Genomic DNA, 21627 nt, shown 5'->3' on the forward strand with positions numbered 1-21627 from the left:
CCTATCTATGAGAAACAGGCTCTGTGGTCCTTCTTTCCATTGCTCAAACGGCCCAGTTTTCAAAACCTGGGAGCATGTCATCCAAGCACCCCTTAATGGGTTTATTTTTTAAAATGTCCCATGCCCCAAGCACAGGGAATTTCATAATTTTAGTCTCAACAGGTATCTTTGAAAGTGTGTTGAATTTCAGTTAGTTTTTGAATAGCTTCCTACAGGAGGACAGGATAGGTTGACCCTTTATACAAGAACCACCCTGTCCCCAAACTGGCCCCTTTGCACATGTGCCCATGACATACTAGAAGGGCTGGGAGACCCCCACGCACTTATCCTGACCCCAGGACTGTCAGAGAAGCTGGCTTTTCAGTTGTTGCTGGTGGCCCAGCCCTTTGCAAGGCTCAAGTAAGCAGCAGCATGGAAGATTCTGGGGTGATTTCCTATCTCCTCAAACCAGCCTATCCCAGAATGTCACACAATGAGTTCTTTCACGGGTTGAATCTTGTTCCTCTACTGTAACTTCCATCTATTTCCATTTCTCTCTTCTCAAGAGTGGAGATAGATACAAAGCAGCTTTGCCACACATTAACATTGCAGAAATTGAAATCTGTCCCAATGGTTCAGTCCTCCAGACTAAAGAGTTTAAAAATTTGTTCAATCTCTTTTTTTTTTTTTTTTGAGATGGAGTCTCACTCTGTCACCAGGGCTGGAATGCAGTGGCGCAATCTCAGCTCACTGCAACCTCTGCCTCCCGAGTTCATGTGATTCTCCTGCCTCAGCCTCCTGAGTAGCTGGGATTACAGGCACCTGCCACTATGCCCAGCTAATTTTTTGTTGTTGTTGTATTTTTAGTAGAGATGGAGTTTTACCACGTTGGCCAGGATGGTCTCAAACTCCTGACCTTGTGATTCACACACCTTGGCCTTTCAAAGTGCTGGGATTATGGGTGTGAGCCACTGCACCCAGCCTAAATTTGTTCAATCTCTTCTTAGAAATCCAATTTTCCTATTCTTTCAATAATCCTATTGCACACATTAAAATAATAATAATACATGCCAGTTTACTTTATCTCATGTGCTAATTAGAGATGGCAAGAAATTAGGACACAGAAGGGCTAGGGAACAAGCATTTTTGTGGACCTACTAAGTGCTGGCACTGTGAGGCACCTCTTACTCCAATGGTAGCCAGTCAAAGGGATCAGGCCAGTCTGTGTCCCTGTGGGTCTGGCTTGGGACAGACTGCGGAGCTGGGCATCAAGAAGGGCGTTAGAGCATCGCCGATCTCAGGCAGAGAACCTGGGGCTGGACAGGCTGCTCATATCTCATTCATATGCCCTTTACATCTAAGCATCTGTGGAGAAACCTGAACCCTGGAGGACTCCCTAAGGGGATCCCCAGCTCAGCATTCCCCATCATCTCCACTTGCCCTGGATTTAGTTCCCTGGCCCTGTTTGAGCCTTGACACATGCTCTGCCTGAGGCTTCTTTCCTTACTGGGAACTTGGAAAACGCCTCGATCCTTCAGGTCTCTGGGCTGGAGCTCCTTCTACACAGCGTCATTTCCTCCGTCACTAAAGAATTGACGCTGCATCATCATTGCTTTTTCTTGTGCAAAACAAACGTTGAGTTAGATACTTTTTTTGAAGCAATGAATGAGGCTGTGAGTTCCCCTGGATCTTAATGCAAGCAGATACCCCAAGGCCACACCAGTGTTGATCAGTTCAGAACCCTAAACACACAATCCTGATATTCCCATGATATCTTCAGATGAACTAATTTTTAATGTATTGAGGCCACAGTTTTGAGCAAATCTCTTAACATCTCTTGGGCTCAGATTCCTTATCTGGAAAATAAAAAAGACCACATTCCTGGCTTTTCAGCTCTCATTGGTGTTTAGAAAATTAGATTAAACTTAGGGTACAGTTAAGTGCTCTAAACTTCCTAGGTCTATGGTGAGCTCCAGGTTAGAAATCAGGTTCTCTGTGTTCTGGGTCCAGCTTGGCCCCGTTCTGAGACTCAGATTTGTCATCTGTAAGAGCAGGTGTTGAGGCCTCCTCCAGTGTGGTCAGCCTTGGCTACCCTGCCCTTGTGAGACCCCATGATGCTAGAGTCCTCCAGATGTCAGTGTGCTTCTAGGGGTGCCTACCAGACCCATTCACAACCCCCAGCCTTCGAATCTTTCCAGGTCCTTGTGACCGGCCCCTCCCATCTACAGTCCCCTTCTCCAGTTCTCTCCAGAGAGCACCCTGATCTCATTTCCCCAGGAAGCCTTTTGGGGAGATGAAGACAGAGAGAGCTGCCCGAATGGTCGCCTCTCCTTAGCTTCCTGGGGGTCTCCAGCTTCGCCCATGACCTGCAGCCACAACAATGCCCAGAGCTCCGCCTCCTTAGGCCTCCAGCTGCCTGGCTCTGCCTTGACCTTGTTGGGGGAGGGGTCCCTTAGGTCTTCATGCCCCTCTCCCCTTTGCCTTTAGCTGTCCCTTCCCTCACAGGGAAGCCTGAAGGCCACAGGATGGGGGCTGAACAGTGGAGGAGGAACAAAACACTGACAGGAAGATGGTCACCGCCAAGAGCCCAGAGTGAACACCAGATGGCCTGGCCACCTCCTGCCCCCACCCTCACCCCTCTCGTCCCTCATCCCTGTGGTCAGGTGAAAAGGCCTTCCTGGCCCTGCATTCCCCATACCAGCTCTGCTGGGACAACCCACTCCTGAGCCTCTCAGCCGAGCCCGCCCCACCATCCACAGCCTTCGGGGAAGAGGCCTCTGCTCCCACAGAGATGATGCCCCATCTGCCCTGGCCTGGGACACCTACTTGTGTTCGCCATCTCTGCCTCCCTTGGTCTTCTCTCTGCCTTTGCTGAGTAGGGAGAAGAAATGAGGAGACAAGGGGACACATGTGAGGGGCTGTGGACCAGAGACACTGGCCTCAGCCCTGGCCCCGCAGACCTGGACTCTTCCCGGGGGACTCCTTGTCCTGCTGACCTCTCCCCCAACAGCTGCTCACAGAGTAACAAGCCTAGGTCTGCAGGGTAGGGGTCCCAGGGCTGTGGACGCTGCCGTGTGGGAGAGGGGAGGGGCTCACAGCGCTGGGCCTGGGTGGCCACTGTCTCAGCCCCAAGCTCTGATATCTCAGGGCACCAGGCTAAGGTCTGAAGATTCCACCGTGTGGGTCGCAGCTTCCTCAGGGAACACGGGGTTAGATGAGCTTGGCCACCCTTTGGGTCTGGGCCACCCTGCTCCTCTGCCCACCGGCTCCCCTATTCCCCTCCAATGGGGTGGGAACTCCCAGGCTCTGGGGGCCTCTAGGGGAACAGTGGGCTAAGCCTGTTCTGCGAGCCTGAGATGGGGCTGGGGGTGCTGCTGTGGAGGACGCACTGGTGAGTGGGGAAGTTTTGGGGGTGTAGGTTGGGCAGTAAGCGAGCTATGACTCCAGGACTCAGAGATGGAGAAAACGGTGTTCCTATCTCACTTTAGGGAGGCTTCCAGAAAACTTTTCCAGAATGTTCTCTCAATGCTTTCCCAAGGCCGTGACAATGAAGATGAAGACAAGAAAATGAATAATAATTAGCAAATGATTCCTGTCCTCACACCCTGTTCTGGCACAGAGCCTGCCCAGGTAGGCTTGACTCCATGCCCTGATGGCTCAAGACCTGAAGTCCTAGATGCAGCGCAGTGGCAGTCCAGCGCTGACCAGCTAACCCTTACATTAGGCAAGCAGATCAGTCTGTAATTCAAAGGCAATAACATCAGCCAGGCCTCTGGCTGCCCAAATCGACTGAAACCTGAGATTACTGAGCAGAGAACAGCTCCCGGCAGAGGAGGACTGTGTCTCAAGCACAACATCCCAGCGCGGCCAGCTGTGCCGGCTCCTCTGAGCTGCTTAGGGAGCTGCTGCAACTCTGGGGCTCAGCCTGGAGAAGGTGGGCAGCAGAGGACTTTCGAGCTCTCTAGGGGCTGGGGGAACTGATTAAAAACATTCTTGGTGTGAGGCTGCATGTTGTGTACTGACCCCACATGCACACGCTTCTGCATGCCCGCCCTGTGCCCCTCTGTCTCAGAGCCCCACCATGCATAGTGCCCCACTGTCCTCTGGCCCCAGGATAGGATGAAGGTACCTGGCTTCTGCAGGTGTCCACTGGAATGGAAGAATGATCAATAAGGAGAATGAGAAAAGTGGCTCCTGCCCCAAACTCCTGGATGACACCCAGCAGAGAAGATGCCAGCAGAAGAGGTTTTGGGCAGCAGAGTGGGGTGGGGCCCATGGAGGGCAGGAGAGCCAGGTCAGGTAGAGAAAATGAGAAGAGGAGAGGGTGGTAGAATACAGGGACTCAGGAGGAAAGGCTCAGGTGTATAAAGTTTAGCTGCAAGACTAAAGCTGGGTTTCCTTCTTTGTCCTTTCTAAGATGTGACTCCTAGAGGCAGCATCAGCAGCAGAGCCCAGAATCCAGCGGTGTCATGCAGTGCATGTGAGTCTGTGCAAACGCATGGGCACTTGTGTGCACACGTGTGTGCATGTGAGTGTGGTCAGGGCCGAAGTCTCTTTCTCTCCAGAGTCTAGGGCAGGCATATGCTGCCTTGCAAGGGTCTGGAACACACCGGTTTTCTGCTGCTGAGTGTGGAGTGCCCATGCAGTTAGGGATTCCTTCTGTCTGCAACACTGGGAGCCTGGGGATGCGAGGGGAACACGGAGTAAATGAGTCTCCTACCCCTGCCCCTGGGCAGTAAGGCTCCCGTGTGGGTGGCTTCTGCAGAGTCCATGGTATAGGGTGGGGTGCAAGAGCTGAGAAGGTGCTTGGACAGCGCCTGAGCCAGAAGGTTAGGTGCTGCTCAGCGCAGAAGCTGACATCAGGGTAACATGGAGTCAGTGAAGAGGAAGGAAGTGAGCACTGGCCAAGCACCTGCCGAATGCCAGGCATAGGGGTGGGGCTCACAGGTGCACCTCACTCAATCCTGACACTCCTGTGAGGCATCCTGACAGATGGATGAGGGCTCCCAATAGCCTTTGCATTGCTGCTCTACCAGAAACCTGTTTGTCTGTCACCTGCCTGGACATGGTCAGCCCTCAGCACCTCCATTGCCACCTGTTCCTCCATGATTCCTCTGGCGTTCCCAACAGCAGGGCAGGGGGGGTTTCATTGCTGTGTCCCCCATTTTACAGGTGAGGAGAGAGGTTTTGTGCCTTATCAAGGGTCACATGACTAGTAAGAGGCAGAGCTGGGACTCAGGCCTGGGTCTTCTGCTGAGGAGCCAGGAGTCCGAGGGTACGAGCTCCAAGCTGGTGCGGGGCTGCCCCATGCCGGTGGCTGGCCTGGGGTAAACAGTCTTGCCATATTTGTGGCAGGCCTGGTCACTTTGACCTTGTTACTATTACTCATCGGCTCCCAGGGCTTCTGAAGCTTGTGTATGTGCACACATGTGCACGTGTGCGTGAGGGGTGCCTAAGAGGGTGGGAACTCATTCAAGTGCAAAGGAGAAAACATATTTGTCTCATAAAAGTATTTCAATTCAATTACACTAATTTAGAACCTATGCTTTCTTCAGCGGAGGGGCTGAGTAAACTTTACTTGGAAAGGAAAGTGTGGAAGGAGATTACAGGGGTGTTTCCAATGGCATGGAGGGTCCATTCTCAAAACACACCCTGGTCCTTTAGATGCACCCTTGACTTACTGGCATTTAACACATACTTCCCAGTGACTGAGGAACCCATGGACAATGCCTTACCAGGCCAGCCCAGATTAGAGTCCCCTTGGACTCTAATAGTAATACAACTGTGTTTTCTGTTTTGTAAAAATAGTGCACGTGGAATGAGCTGGCCTGGATCCAGCCTCCCGGGGTCTGTGGGTGGCAGGACACTTGCAGGGTGTGATCCTGGCCTCCGGGGGTTCCCGGGCGCACTCTCTTCTCAAGAGGAAGAAAGGCCAGGGCCCAGCCAGGATCACTGGCTTCACTCTGGCAGGAAATATCTTCCCACCTCTTGGATGTCTCTCCAGAAGCTCAGCCCTGTACTCTGAGCCCAGCCAGGCCAGGGGGACCAGGCCTTAGGCCTCTTCCCTGTGTCTTGGGGGCATCGGGCAGCCAGAAGGGCCCTGCCTGTTACCTCCGGAAGCTCTTCTCTCCGGGGGGCCGGGAGCTGGGCCGGGAGCCTGGGAGCAGTCCATCCGTCTCTTGGCTGTCTTTCTCTTCCTCTTGAAGAGACTCATCTCCCAGGAAGTCCCCATCGTCCCAGGATCCCACTGTGCCGTCGGTGCCCTGATACCTGACCTCCACGCAGAGGCTGGTCTGAAGGGAGAGAGGTGGTGGTGAGCAGCTGGGACGGCGGCAGCAATCCTCACCCTGTCTATGTGGCTGCTTGGTGGTGTTTTGCAGTGCTTCCACACCCTTACCTCACTAGAAGAGGTCAGGATGGTAGGATCCCTCTACCCCATTTTGCTAATGAGAAAACAGAGGCTCGGCCAGGCATGGTGGCTCACCCCTGTAATCCTAGCACTTTGGGAGGCTGAGGCAGGTAGATCACGAGGTCAGGAGTTTGAGACCAGTTCGGCCAACATGGTAAAACCCCATCGCTACTAAAAATATGAAAAAATTAGCTGGGCATGGTGGCAGATGCCTGTAATCCCAGCTACTTGGGAGGCTAAGGCAGGAGAATTACTTGATCCCGGGAGGTGGAGGTTGCAGTGAGTCAAGACCGCCCCACTGCACTCCAGCCTGGGCAATAGAACAAGACTGTCTAAACGAAAAAAAGAAAGGAAAAGCAAAAAGAAAAAACAGAGGCTCTGAAAGGCTGACTTGTACAGACCTGATCAGCTTACTAGGATCTGGCTCCAGGTCCCGTGCTCGAGGTGGAGGGGCCTGGCCTGCCTGGGACAACTGAGCCCAGACTCAACCTGAGTCCACTGTATACATAACCCAGAGTGCCATTCGGCATTCCCATGATCAGGTCATCTCCTCTCCTTAGAACAAGGGCTGCCTGTGGGCATGAGTCGTGGCCAGCCAGAAATCGGCTTGTTGGAAATGCGTCAGAATGAGCTGAAAGTGGCCTCCAGGAGAGGAGCCCAGGCCAGGCTCACACCCACGCTTCCTACCCTGGAGAGGGAGAGAATCTTGGGGCTGCCTTAGGGTTTTCCTCTGGGAGAAAGTAAGGGACCTGTGGGAAGTAGAAAAGTTCTTTTTTAAAGTTCCTTTCTTGTTAAAGAATGAGTGTGCTGAAAACTTTGTTAAGCCCTATCTTATGTAGCTGTTAGACATGCCATGCTTACAGGCACGTAGTACATTCTATGTCCTTGTACTTTAACCAAGATATCTGTGCTAGACGTGCCCACAGGCATGTCCCAGCTCTCCATTGCTTTTACCTGTTTAGAAAACTTTTAAGTTATTAGCCAATCGGGTTTTAGTTTAGATTGTGAGGTCTGGCTCCAGCCAACGGAGATCAGACACAGCAGTAAGGTCAACCCCAAATGCGTAAGGGATAAATTTGTCTGTTTTCCTTTGTTCATTGTACTCTTCTGGCAAGATGGCTAGCAAGAGTACCCTTCCTGCAGTCCAGGAAATAAAAATTGCATTGCTACAAGATCATTTGTCTCAGCGCTAATTTTTCTTTGTGGTACTGACCATCTATTTCCAACAGCACCCAGCCCGAGCTCAGGCTTAGCAATGGAGAATCGTGATTGGGCTTCCTGCTCTGTGTCCTGGGGCCATTACTCTCTTGCAGCTCTAGTTTCCCCCAGTGCACAGGGAATACTCATTCTAGTTCCTTCCTCAAGCTACACGGGTGATGGGAGGTCCCCAGAAAGCATCACCCTTCCTCACAGGTCTAGAGGTGACTTGTGCCTGAGACCAAGATAGGCGGCCCTCATTCAGTGTTTGGACCCCCCAGTGCCCCAGCTTAGATTTCCCAAGGGAAGGGGAAGGTGCACATGTTTTCTGAACCGTCGCTGTTCTAGACATCATGCCGAGATGCTTGAATGTACACTTATTAGATCTTTTCAGCATTGTAACCTACCTTACCTAGCATATCTGAAGGCTAAGTGACTTGCTTTAAGTCACCCAGCTAGGAAGTACCGGAGCTGGGATTTGGGCCCAGGCTGCCTGTCTCCAAGCCCCATGTCCTTTCCATGGAACCGATGTGACTCTCTTGGTGGAACCAAGTATGTTGTGGGAAAATGGTGGTCTGGCATTGGAAGTCCTGGGCCTCTGCTGTTGACTATTGCTCTGACCATGGCCAAATTTATTCTGCATGTAGGACTTCACTGTTCCCATTCATAACAATGGGTAGAGGAGGTGGGTGGCAAGTGGGCTAGGTGATCTGTGAGTCCCTTCCTCCTCTAACATCTTAAGTCTGATTCTGGAAATCCAGGGCATGGGCTGTGCTATCTGTCCATCCTGCTCGCTCCCCAGTCCTCTCATCTCACTTCTCACACTATCCACACTTCATCCAGGCTTCTGTGTTCTCCTCCCAGCCCTCCTCCCACTGGTGTCCATACGTGGCTTGTTCTGTACCCCTTCTACTCTTGAGGTGGCTGAGACCCCTGTAACTTTAAGAAGCCCTCCCTGCCCACCCCTGCCCATGGGAGAAGAGGGTTCCTTCTAGCTCCCCATGGCTGCAGTCCTGGCTTCTGAGGCTGTTCCTCCTGGTCACTACATAGGGCTATATATTACACAGGACCTCATGGCACAGCCCCATTTTATACATGGGTAAACTGAGGTCAGGAAACAATAGCTAACGATATTATAGATTTATTGTGCATATCTGTTCTAGGTACTTTCTGTGTATTCTCCTTTAGTTCTCAGAACAATCCTGTGAGATGGATACTATAATTGTGCTCACTTTGCAGATGATATGTAGCTTGCCCAGGTCACACAGTGAGTGAGTGGCCCAAGATTCATACCTGTTTCTCACCATCATGCCAGGTGCCCACAAGTGGCCATGGCTGAGCTCAAGAGGACTGAGGAATGAAAGCAGAGCCTGGGCTCAGGCTGTCCTAGTGGGTTACTTCCTTCCTTTGTTAGAACATGTTTCAGGAACCTCGGGGCTGTGCATCACTAGTGCATGCATGCTCATGAAAAAGATCTGGGATGTGACAAACAATAGGAAATGAGGTCTCTGCCCTCCCAGGGGGAAGCCGAGCCAGATGTGCAGAGTGAAGGTCATGCCCTTGAACCCCAGCAGGGTTCAGTCTGGCCTTTGGGCGATGAGAGAAGCCTCTTTAGTGACTCCCAAGCTGGGTCTGAATGGAAGGACCGGTTGGTGCATTCCCACCGCAGGAAGTGCAGAGACGCCTACTTCAGGGCCCCAGGCTCGGCTGCAGATCAAGCCGTTACGGCCGAGTCTGACCTGAGTCTCCTCCTCCCGCCACACCTCACCATGCATGCGGGGCATTCTCCAGACCACCCCATGTGTGGGGCAGGGAAAACAGACACCCAGATGGTCCCATAGGGAAAAGTCCAGGAGCTCCCTGGGGCACACCCACCTTGATGATAGCGTTGTTGTCATCAATCAGCGTGTCGGTCACCTCCACGTGGTTCTCCTCTACTACCTTCTGCAGCACCATACGGAAGGTCCCGATGAGCCTGGGGACAGAAAGAGGGCACGGTGGTGACATGGAAGAGATCAGGGTAAGGAGCAAGACTGATGTCCCAAGAGCCGTAATGGCTTGGGGAGGACTCGGGTGGGCTTGCTCCTGGCTCTGGGCTGGGTTGGAGAAGGTGGACCAGGAGCCAGGGCTGGTCGCAGCCAGGGTAACATGTCCCGCTGTGGATGGTTGTTTGTGGGAGGCCCGTTTCCTTGGGAGAGCTCCAAGGAGCAGTGAGCAACCTTAGAGGATGTCTACAGACTGCAGGGAAGGGTGCATGGACTCCAGCTTCAGCTGAGCCTTTGCAGAGAAGCTTCTAGATGCTCAGTGTGGAGGCTGGGGAAGGACCTGAGGTTCCTGGATGGACAAGTAACTCCTCTGGTTCCACCTCCCTAACCATGACCGAGGCTTCCAGCCCACACCAACAGCGCTCACTCATCCATTCCGCATCCACAGCCTGTAAGTTCTTGGACGGCAGGAAGCTGTGACTGCAGAGCCCCCACGGTGCTGCACAGCTGGGGAGAGGCAGTGCAATGCTTTGGTTAACAGCACAGTCCTGGCGTCCAAGAGACAGGGATCTGAAGCCCAGCTCTGACACTGACTAGCGAGTTATCTCTTCATGGGCAACTTCCTTAAGCTCTCTCAGTCTCAGTTTTCTTGTAAGATGAGCTGATAAGCCCTGCTTCACAGTTGTTGTTGAAGGACTACATGAGATCATCTGCAAGTGTTTTTGTTTATTTGTTTTATTTTGTTTTGTTTGAGATAAGAGTCTCACTCTTGTCACCCAGGCTGGAGTGCAATGGCGCAATCTCAGCTCACTGGGACCTCTGCCTCCTGGGTTCAAGTGATTCTGCTGCCTCAGCATCCTGAGTAGCTGGGACTACAGGCATGCGCCACCACACATGGCTAATTTTTGTATTTCTAGTAGAGACGGGGTTTCACCATGTTGGCCAGGCTGGTCGCAAACTCCTGACCTCCGGTGATTTGTCTGCCCGTGGTCTCCCAAAGTACTGAGATTACAGGCATGGGCCACTGCGCCTGGCCCTGCAAGTGTTCTTATCAGAGGCCCCAGCACACAGCCAGCACTCCAAAGCAGTTGGGTCCGTTGCTATTCACGTGCTGCCTCTAAACCGTGAGCCCCTCAAAGGCACGGCTGGTGCTTTCTATTCCAGCCTCTGTCTGACATTTCTAGCATACTAGAGATCTCAATACCTGCTGGCTGAATTAATGAACAACAGTGGATGCCCAATCAATGCTGATGGAGTTGACTTCAACCCCATTGCACCCCACGGTCAGAAGGCTTTTTATTGCTCTGGGAGAGAACAGGGAACTCAGAGAGACGTCCTCACATGGTGCTTCTACATGGGGTGGATTGGAACACATACACCATTTGTAGCTGAAAGCACAAAGGTGAGGGAAGCATCCAGGTCGTGTGAGAGCTGGATGGGACCTTGGACATTATCTGCCTGAGATTGATAGAGGAAGACAGTGAGGCCATGGAAGGGGAAGGGACACAGCTAATTAATGACACATCTGGGTAAGGTGAGGTATCAGGTAAATTCTGACTTAGATGTGCTTGATGTCTATACCACACTGAGGTCTGTGGAGAATGAACACTGATTTTTTAAAAATCCTCCCATTTGTGTGAGGGGAGGAAGTGGCAGGGTGGCCGTGATGGATGGATATGAAATGCTCCCCTCTTGAGCTCAGAGTCTCATCCGCCAGTGCACCCCACCTCCCCAAGGGTGAAACTGTTCACACCACTCTAAAGACAAACTGGGCTTCTGGGCGCTTCGAGCAGCCCCGTGAAAGCCTTCTCCCACAGCTGCAGGCACCTCTCCCCAGCTCAGGCAGTGCCCCAGAGACAGAAGTGCTGGGCTGGGGGCCAGGAGCCCTGGAGCCGCTGTCCCTGAGTCCCAATTTGGTCTTTATAAAATGAAGGGGGAAGGGGACTCTTAGCTTCCATACCATGTAGACATTCCAACAGGAGACCATGGGCACGAAAGGATACACTCCTTCCTGCAGCCTCACCTCATTTATTCTAAATCAGTGTTTCTCAAACATCAGCATGAACAGAATCACCTGGAGGGCTTGTGAAAACACAGATGGCTGTGACACCCTTCTCTGTGGATGTGTTGGAAAATGTGTCACCGGTGGGAGAGGAGAGGGCAGTGCTGATCTGCAGCTTTTGCTGGTTTCCGTGGCATACATACTCCCACCATGGCCACTTCAAGCTTCTAATGTGAAGTCACAGAACTGAGTCCACCGTACTTCAGTTCACACCACTGGCCCTGCCCCCAGGCTCTGATTCAGTGGGTGGGAGGGGGCCTGAGAATGTGTATTTCTGACAAGTTTCCAGGTGATGCTGAAGCTGCTGGCTGGGGAGACACTTTGAGAATCCCTGCTCTACTGTTATCCTTTGCCGATGGCTATTCAGCTGCCTTGATTCCTCTAGGGCCTGTCGGGCACCTGTTAAGCATGGGGTGATCAGGCACATCTCTGCAGAATTAGATGCTCAAGCACAGCAGAGGCAGCTCCCCAGGATCAGCGGAGGTGCTGCAATGTGACAAGACACCCCCAGGGGGCAGGGTGGAGCTATTCCCCCTGCAAGTGCTCAGAGAGGCATCTGGTGCCTTCTAGGCCTAACCTGCCTGAGTCTCAGACCTTAGACTTGGGAAGAACCTGAGAGGAGACCTTGTCCAGCACCCCTTCCAGGAGGAATCCCTGGAACAACCTCCCTGACATGTGCTTTCAAGCCTCTGCTGGATAATCCCGTGGTGGTGACAGTGATGGGGCTGTCACTGGTAGTCCATTCAGCCACAGCTTTTAATCACACAATGTGCCAAGGTTGGGCTCCAGACAAATCCCCCACTCTTCACACCCTGGTCCGAGCCCTGTCCACATGCAGAATGCCATCCCTAAAGGGAAGCAGTGTAGACAGTGAAGAGCCTGCACTCTGGAGTCAGACAGATATGGGCTCACTCAGCAGGACCCAAGGGAGATTTCACCCCTTACCAGTGGTATGGTTTTGGCTCCTTTCCTAGCCCTCCAGCTTCCACCGGACAGTGGCAAGGAGACTGCTCATGAGAAATTCCTCGAACGCCACCGGCACTCGGATGCCAGCCCCTCCTCCCTCTCTAATAATACGCAAGGCTGACCATCTGGAGGGCCCACACGGGGGCGTCTCTTTTGCAGGTTGGGCTCCAGCAGCAGATCCAGGCTGTCCCCCACCCTTCCAGCTCTGCACAGCCTCCAAGAGCCCAGGCTGGTCTATGGTCTGGATGGGGGACTGGGGTGCTAGGAGTTTGCAAGATTAAAGGAATCAATTTCCCATACCCCCAAGAGTGGCTTGGAGGCTTTTAACTCCTAACAGTTCACCCCCAACCTCTCTCAAATAAAAGTAAAGATTATATTCTTTGACACAGATAATTGATATTATCTCAGTCTTATGTAAAGTTAAAGAAAAGCATTTTTATAAACCTTTGGTCTGTAACATACCATTTAAGCAAAAACAGTGCTTTCCATGAAAACACGGTTTCAAAGCAAAGGCCCTGACGCTGCTTCTAGGATGCTATCCCTCAGCCCGTCCTCTATAGATATTCTCTGGGAAGAAGCTGGGACAGGAAGAGATAGGAGAAGCCCCTAGCTCTGGCCCCCGTGGTGACCCTGGAGGTGACTCTGCCTGCCGCAGCTGGCCTCTGTGCATCCTGTCTGCATGCATAGTAGTGTCCTGCTCCTCTGCGTGGGTCAGCATGGAGGAGCTGCCTGAGAGAGTGGGGCCCAGGATGACTAAGGAACAGTGGGCTCATATGCCCCTTAGACAGCCGAGTCATTTCCCTGGAAATGGGAGTTGTGAGGTCATGTGTTCTGTGGGAAGGAGCACTAGTGTAGGCGTCAGGAGGCCTGGGCTGAGACCTGCCTCTGTCCTGAATCTGCTGTGTGACCCTGGACAAGAGGCCTCTCTGGGCCTCAGTTTCCCGGGGGCTATTAGGTGAAGGAGCTGGGGCTAACTCCATGTCCTCCTACTACTTGCCTTACATGGCATCCAGGTCACCAGGGCAAAGAGGGCACCTCTCATAGGAGGCTGGCTGGCCCCATGAGGGCTGGGGGGCTGGGCAGAGCTAGGATCCCCACGTAATTAGCTGGCAGGAGGAGGCTTCTAGTCCAGACGGGCCCTCAGACTGACCACAATAGAGCAGCAACTAGGCACCAGAATCCTGTCAATAATTCATCACTTTCCCCTGGGAGCCCGTGTCGGGTGTCCCGGGCCCTGTGAGGCCTCTCCTGCTCTTCTGGCTCCTGAATTATTCAGGGCCCCTGGCATCCTCAGCAGGCAGGAGGCTGGAGGCCAGGCCATGGCCCCTCAGAGGTCCCAGACAGGCAGAGCTGGATGCACAAAATCTCCTGAACCTAACATTTCTTCCTCATGGGAAAGTCGAAGCTTCCTGGATGTGGTCTTTGTTCCAGATGGGGCTGAGCAGAAGTGAAGGTCTCCTGGTTTCTGACTAGGATGCCTCCTTCCTTCACACCATGTCTCTGCCTCCTGGCAGCCTCTGGAACTACTGGGTGAGGGGCGAGTTTCCATGCTGCTCTCTGCTTCTAGGACAGTCCCTCTCTCTGAGATGGCAGTGATGGGATCAGGCTCATTTCTCAGACCAGCCTCCGTTACCTCAGTTTCCCCAAATGCATCAGTCATGTGAAGCTGAGTGTTACCCTTGAGTGCCCTGAGCCATTCAGAGAAGAGGGGCTGCTCTGAGTCCCCCCTGCAGGCTCTCTTGCTCTATATAACCTCTGCCTCCTAACACCCTGGGGGCATTTATTCATTCTTTTATTCCACAAACTAATCAGGGCACTGCCTTTCTTGGATGGGGGCAGGGAGAGAAGAAGGAGAGTTAGGATAGGAACTATCCCCCCTTTCTGTCTTTCTTTTTATTGGCACTTAACACCTAAATTAAATGCAGTAGCTGACGCCTGTAATCCCAGCACTTTGGGAGGCTGAGGCAGGTGGATCACCTGAGGACAGGAGTTCGAGACCAGTCTGGCTAACATGGCGAAACCCTGCCTCTACTAAAAACACAAAAATTAGCTGGGCGTGGTGGTAGGCACCAGTAATCCCAACTACTCGGGAAGCTGAGGCAGGAGAATCACTTGAACCTGGGAGGCAGAGGTTGCAGTGAGCCAAGATCACGCCACTGCACTCCAGCCTGAGTGATGGAGTGAGACTGTCTCCAAAACAAACAACAAACAAATAAAACCACCTAATAGAAACTGTAACTTTCAACATATTCACTGCATGGTAGTCAATTTCCCAAATACTTCTGATTTGTTTGTAGCGGTTTTTTGATGGGCTCAAGGGTTTCCAGCATTTCAGTGGTTAGGCTGGCGGCTTTCATTGTAAATGATTTAGCAATGTCTTCCATGTCCTCAGTTTCCACCATCACTGCTCAAATACTTTGGTTTCTGGGAGTTGGATTAGGAAGAGGAGATAACAGACATGCATTCTAGCCCTGGGTCTACCACTGTCTATCCATGCGACCTCAGGATCCCCTCTGAGACTCAGTTTCCTCCCCTGCACAGCTAAGGTTGTAGTGGCCAAGCCATATGGCTCCTGGATGCTCTGACATCCACAGTTGGGTTCCTGCAGGGCTCTCAGGCGCCCTCCCTAGTGCTTGACTTCTGATTCGGCTTCCTCCTTCACACCCACTTGGTCTGTGTGTGGGCCTGGCGCTTGTTCCTGTTTCTCCTGTCCTCATAGGTCACACTCTCATAGTATCTCACTCCAGGGAAGAAGGCTGTGCTTTGCCTGGGGGGCCCTTGGTGGGGGTGTCTCACCAACCTTGTTTGTGGGTGCCAAAGGCAGTTTCCTGAATGGTGTCATGCCATGGGAGGCAAAGGGAAGGCCTCTGTGCCCTAAACATTCTCCATGTGGCTCTGCCAGCAGGTCTGAAATGCCCTTGCCCTACACTCAGCTGAGATTTTGAAAGCTCCTAATAAAACCCACAGAATCAGGGACTCTCTGAGGCCCATATGGCTGGGCCTCTCCTAACTCAGAAATTCCCTCTACAACATGATCCACTCTTCGCTCACCCTCTCCCAGTGGCAAGGAGCTTATTACCTCCTAAGACAGCACACTGGCTGGAGAGGCTGGTTATCTTTCTGCTGTCTGCTGTCTTCAAGCAGCCTGTTCCTCATCCTACCTCTAGATACACACCTCTCTTTCCTCTTCCCATGGCAGAAAACCTTCTGGGAGTGTAGGGGCAGGGACTGTGCCTCAATCCTTCATCTCAGTATCTCCAGTGACTAGCACAGTGTCTGACTGACAGAAAGTATTTGTTCAGTATGTGTACGATGAGTGACTACAAGGTTGACATTTCTAGATGAAAAGATGGTGGATGGATGGATGGATGAATGGGTGAATGGACAGATGGAAGGATGGGCTGGGAGTAGTAGATCATGCCTGTAATCTCAGCACTTTGGGAGGTGAAGGCGGGAAGAGGTCAGGAGTTCAAGACCAGCCTGGCCAACATGGCGAAACACTGTGTCTACTAAAAATACAAAAATTAGCTGGGCATGGTGGTGAGCACCTGTAATCCCAGCTACTCGGGAGGCTGAGGCAGGAGAATCAGGATAATCACTTGAACCAGGGATGTGAAGCTTGTAGTGAGCCAAGATCAGGCCACTGCACTCCACCATGAGCCACAGAGCAAGACTCTGTCTCAAAAAAAAAAAAAAGAAAAAAAAAAGAAAGATGCATGAGTGGATGGAAGGATGAATAAAAGGATGAAAGGATGGTTGGTGGATGAATGGATAGAAAGATGGAAGGATGGATGAATGGGTGGATGAATGGATGGAAGAATGAATGAAAGGATGAAAGGATGGATGGTGGATGAATGGATGGAAGGACAGAAGGATGGATTGATGGATGAATGGATGGAAGGAAGGATGGGTGAATGGATGGATGAATGGATAGATGAATAAATGGGTGGATAAATGAATTGACAAATGGATGGAGGGATGGATTGATAAACGGATGGACGAGAGGAGGAAGGATGAGTTGAGTCAACTGATGGATAGACAAATGTATAGACAGATGGATGACTAAAAGGAAGCGCAGGTGGATGGATGGATGGATGGATGGATGGATGGATCAATGTATGGATGAATGGATGAACAGGTCCTCTGTGATTTTCCCTTTCAGGCTTTCATCCATTTGTCATAAGGTGATCCTTAAAATCACTTTCCTCCTGGCAACTGCAGGGTGGTGCCTACAAGAATCCTCTACAAGCAGTATCAGAGCAGTAGACTCCTTGTCTTTCCTGCTCAGATCAGAGGTGCTTTAATTCTATTAGTATGATTTAGGATGGGGTCTACTTTCCTTTTGTTTGTAGTCTCCTCCCACTGTTGAGTCATTCTGAGTCCTCAGTGAGCTAATAATACCTCCATACCTTGGACGTGTTGCAGTTAAGCCATGAACTCCTCCAGCTTGTATAAGAGCAATCATTTTTTTTTAAAGAGATGAGATCTTACTATGTTGCCCAGGCTGGCCTCAAATGATCCTCCTGGCTTATCTGCCTAAGTACCTAGGACTACAGGTGTGTGCCACACCTGGCTGTGATTTTTGAATCCAAGATAGTACTTTACATTTATAATACTTAGCCACTATTCCAACCTGTTCAAATCCTTCTGAATTATTCTTCATGGCCTAGAGAGAAGAACACAACTTTTACTGAGCACCTCATAGTGATAATGCTCATATGGCAGGTGTATTTCACTTGCGGAGTGGAAGCTCCATAGGGCTAGGCACCCCACCCTCTGCAGCACTTAGTTCAGTATCTGATACACAATCGGCACTTAGGAAACATTTGCTGAATGAGTGAGTGAACATCTATTTCGCTTAATTCTCACAGCTGCCCTTTGAGGTAAATGTCCTTTCACACATGAGCACATTGAAATCAGAGAGGTATGTAATCTTCCCAGGGTCACACAGTAGATGACTGACATGATTGTCTGAGATCAGCCTTGCCTGATTCCTAAACCAGCACCCTAAACTGTCAAGCCTGCCCTCAAGGCTACAGAGTGTCTCTTGGAGGAGATCATCAGCCCCTCCATCCTTTGCCTTTCCAATGGGTAACTGTCCCCAGCATGGCATTGAGGGAGACTTTAAGAAAGGGACAGGAAGCTTTGATGGGATTGGGAACAGAAGGGGTGAAAGGAGGCAGGTGTTCTTGGCTGACAGCAGCTGGGAGGACTGGGGGATTCTGAGGACAAGAAGAGGGAGCAGAATGGGGATCAAAGACCAGCCCAAGACTTCTTTGGTCTTTGAAGATCAATCCAAGGCAGGTTGGGAGTGTAGGTCCCCCTTTTAAGCCCCAAGCAGACGGCAGCCCAAGGAGAAGGGCAGGCTCCCAGCCCCTCCAGGCCCATCCCCTCCTGCCCCATCCCACACTTACTTGTTGCTGAAGACTTTGCTGTAGTTGAAAACCTGAATCTCCAGCATCTCATTTCTGTCGATGGTGCTGGCCACCGGCCACCGAAACATCTGGGGAGAGAGGGACAGCTTTGGCTTTGGTGGCAATAACAGGTAGGAGCCTGGGGGCGTGGGAGGGCAATCTCTGGTGTGGGGGGTCTCCAACAAACAGCCAGAGTGGTCCCTCACTTGGGCCCCATGCTCCCCAGGGACAAAGCATTGACACCTGGAATCTCATTTAGTTCTGACGACCACCTTGTAGAGAGCACATTGGGTCCACTCTTCTTTCACTTTGAAAGAGTGCTCGGAGCGGTTGGGGGCCCTGCTCAAGGTCATGTGGTAGGTGAAGACCTAACCAGGACTTCTCACTGCCCACACAGTGTGGCTTCCATGGGCTCCCAGCTCCTGATGGGGGTTGGGAGAGGACCATGCCACCAGGGTGGTGGTCAGGCCCCAGAGTGACAGCAAGGATTGTGGGCGTGAGCCTGGTTTTTGGTGGGTGCTAAATAAAGCTGTGAGCTCCAGCTCTCTCCCATCAGAATCACCCTGACCGGTGCAGGCACCGCCTGGACTCCTAGGTGGAGCTCAGACCACTCCTCCCTCCGGCAATGGTAACATCGGGGACAGGGTTGAGTTGCTTAGTGTTACTGGGGTCAGGCCCACAGCCTGTCCCCATCTCACTGTCTCTAGATTCGCCCTTACCACTCTGTGTTGCTTCCTCCTTAACTTAGTACTAATGATGAATAGGAATTTGATTGGGATTTTTCCTGGTGCCCTAAAAGTGGCAACAAGAGCTCAAAATAGAGACTGAAGTGACCCAGTGCCCCCTTCTGTAAAGACCTGCCAATGGGCAGAGCCAGATATCTTCCTAGGGCTTCCTCAAAGGCCCTGCTACCTCCAGCCATCACCCAGCCCACCTTCCTGGGATGGGAAAGAAGACTGAGTGAGGGAAAGGTGGGAAGAATTCTGTCCTGGGCATGCTTTTTTTGTGGTACTTCCTGGAGAAACAGCTTATGGCGATGAGGTACCTGCAAGAAGGGGAGTGTGGCATGCAGGTCCCCAGTGGCATCTTCAGGGCAGTGGCCTGGCAGGATCCCCACGGAACACTGCAGGGCAAAGAGCCCAGCCTGTTACCATTGGCTGTGACAAGTTTTTGATTTGTGCTTGAGTGACCTGATGACACTTTTTCCATGGGCTGCCCACCAGGGGAGGAGTCTCAGCTCAGATGAGGCTGTGGGGCTGTGCCCCATGGCAGGAGCAGGAGTGCGGTAGAGCCAGGTGTCCTAGCTTGGGCTCCATACCATGTGACAGGACACTCAGGTCTCCCACGGAAGGCACCCACATGGCATCCTACGAGAAAGATAGCATTTGCAGGCCCGCTGTGCTGGCAGCATCGGAGCTGGCTGGAGCATGCCAGAGAAGCCGCCACACCACAAGGAGGGGCCCCATCATGGCAGACACCAAGCCTCGGCCCACAGCCTCCAGCCGGAGTGGGGGAGGATTCGGAGGGCCTCAGCAGGAGTCCTTGCCCCACTCCACGCCCTGAACCATAAGCATAAGGGGATGGGGTGGCCAGGGGCAAACAGGACATGAGACTGGAGTAGGAAGCCCTACTGGACAGGATCAGGCAGCTCTGAGTTCTGCTCAGGACGCTGTGAAGAGACCGTGTCAGGGAGGATTTTGATAGATCGGCTGGAAGGCAGTGACTTTTTATTTTTTAGTTCTATTTTTATACCCAACTAAATTCAGACTGCTCCATAGGCCAATAATAAATAATAATAGGAATAATAGCTGTCATTTATAGGGAAATTTGTCTTATGCTGGGGTCTGAATGCTTTATGTGTATTCATTCATTTAGTGTTTTCAATGGCCCAAGAGGCAGGTAATGGCTTCTGTGCTCTATAAACAAGGAAGTAGGCCTCAGAGCAGGTGTGTGATTCGGGTCACTCTGTTGGTGGGTGAGCAGGTGCTCGGGAGGAGGCTTCTGAGAGCCCACCCTGCATGTTTGCCATCACCAACCCTGAGATTCCTTCTCCCAGCCTGGGCACTCAGAGGGCTTGGGTACCCTGGGCCAGCCCTACAGGTCACTGACCAGTGTGGGCAGGGCCTGTCTCAGGAAAACGGCCGTGGTGACATCTCCCTTCAGAACTGGCTAAGTCGCAGGTAGGACCCGGCCTTGGCATGAGAGGGAGGAAGAAGCAGAGGAAGGAGAGGGAGAGGTTCTGGGGGATGGGGTGGGGAGGGTTCTGAGCAGGGCCTGGGGAGGGCTTTAGAGGCGAGGCGGGCACAGGGCAGAAGGGTGGGCAGAGGGGCCTGGGAAGTGGAGGCAGCCCAGTCCACAGGCCTCATTCAGCAGCCCCAGCTTCTGGATGCCTCTGGCAGCTCAGCAGAGTGTGTGGTTTTCTTAATGAATCTGCTTTTATGGGGCTGCAGGGAAATAACGCAGCCCAGGAAGGCCCAGCTCATCAGCCGCAGCCTGCAGGAGAGCAGGGTGGGGGTGGGGATGAATTGGGCAGGGGTGATTGATCCCCCTGAGGGTCTGTGGGTGGGATTTTGGCATTGGAAGGAGAGAAATCAGGAGACGGTGGAGATGGCCCTGTGAGAGGGAAGGGGCATTGAACGGTGGCTGGAGGCTGGGGCCTAAGGGACCTGGGCCTGGCTAGGGGGCGTGGGCCAGTTTGCTGAGTGAGAGTTGGGGATCAGGGAGGGCCCAGGAGAGAGGGGTGTGTGGCTCAGGTGCCCTGTCAGGAGTTCATCAGCGGGGTCTAAGCAGTCCCTGAGTTCTGGGAGGCTTGGGGGGAGGGGAGGAAGGAGCCTGGGGCCTCAATGAGTCACAGTCACAGCAGCTTCTTCGGCCTCTGCCTTGCTCCCCCTCTTCCACGTCCCTCTCTTTCCTACCGCAGTTTCTACCCACACGAGGCTTTCCCCTCATTTCTCTCTTCCTCCCTCCCACTTCATTCCCGTGCTTTCTTCTCCTCACCACATCTGTTTTATCTTTTACCAGTTTCTCCCTCTGTTCCTGTCTCAGTTTCTTTCTCTGTCTCTATCTCTCCCTTTGTCTCTGTCTCCCTGTGTCTCTCTCAGGGGTTCTTTGTCCTGCCGCACATTGCCATCCGTTCCAGAAGCTTTTAAAAGTCCCAAGGCCCAGGCCTGGAGGGATCACATCGGCCCTTCTAGGTGGGGTCGGGGCATCGGCATGGGCCTCGCAGGGTGACCGGCCTCCTGGCTGGAGGGAGGTGACTCACGACTGGGACTGAGGGTGATCCCCATCTGGCCTTCCTAGGAGCAGAGGCATGGGCTGTGATAAAGAGACTTTTTGGGTTGAATTTCCCTCCCTTTATACTTCTCCTTGTTAAAGCTTTTCGATGGCTCCTCCACGGCTCCCTGAAAGAGGTGGGGTTTCCCTTTCCCACACCCAGAGTCCCCCTGGCTGTACCCAGGCAGCATTCCAGCCCCGATCCCATTGCTGACATCGTTTGCTAAGCCAGTGCCTGTGAGTTCTGGGTACCTCACAGAGCTCCCAAGGACATGCACACCCGTTGCTTCTTTTCGTTCTTCTGACAACACCGAGGCTTGTATCTCATGCAGACTGGGAGCC

At 52.4% G+C, this 21627-nt stretch overlaps 1 protein-coding gene across 6 annotated transcripts in view; it reads right to left on the reverse strand.

Annotated features, from left to right (window-relative positions):
* The window catches only part of OTOF (otoferlin), a 100006-nt gene that overhangs the window by 50139 nt on the left and 28240 nt on the right, over positions 1 to 21627 (reverse strand). For 3 of the 6 annotated variants that reach the window (XM_032301250.1, XM_032301254.1, XM_032301255.1), the window contains exons 3-6: positions 18013 to 18101; positions 9461 to 9560; positions 6091 to 6272; positions 2806 to 2850 (exon numbers count right to left, since the gene is read on the reverse strand). In XM_032301250.1, coding sequence (XP_032157141.1) covers positions 2806 to 2850; positions 6091 to 6272; positions 9461 to 9560; positions 18013 to 18101 — 416 coding nt within the window. The remainder of the gene's footprint in view (positions 1 to 2805; positions 2851 to 6090; positions 6273 to 9460; positions 9561 to 18012; positions 18102 to 21627) is intronic. The other 3 variants (XM_032301251.1, XM_032301252.1, XM_032301256.1) reach the window with 1 other exon arrangement.

Source organism: Sapajus apella, unplaced genomic scaffold, assembly GCF_009761245.1.
Source record: "Sapajus apella isolate SASKATOON/1434 unplaced genomic scaffold, GSC_monkey_1.0 scaffold44, whole genome shotgun sequence".
In the NCBI taxonomy this organism is placed as follows: Eukaryota; Metazoa; Chordata; class Mammalia; order Primates; family Cebidae; genus Sapajus; species Sapajus apella.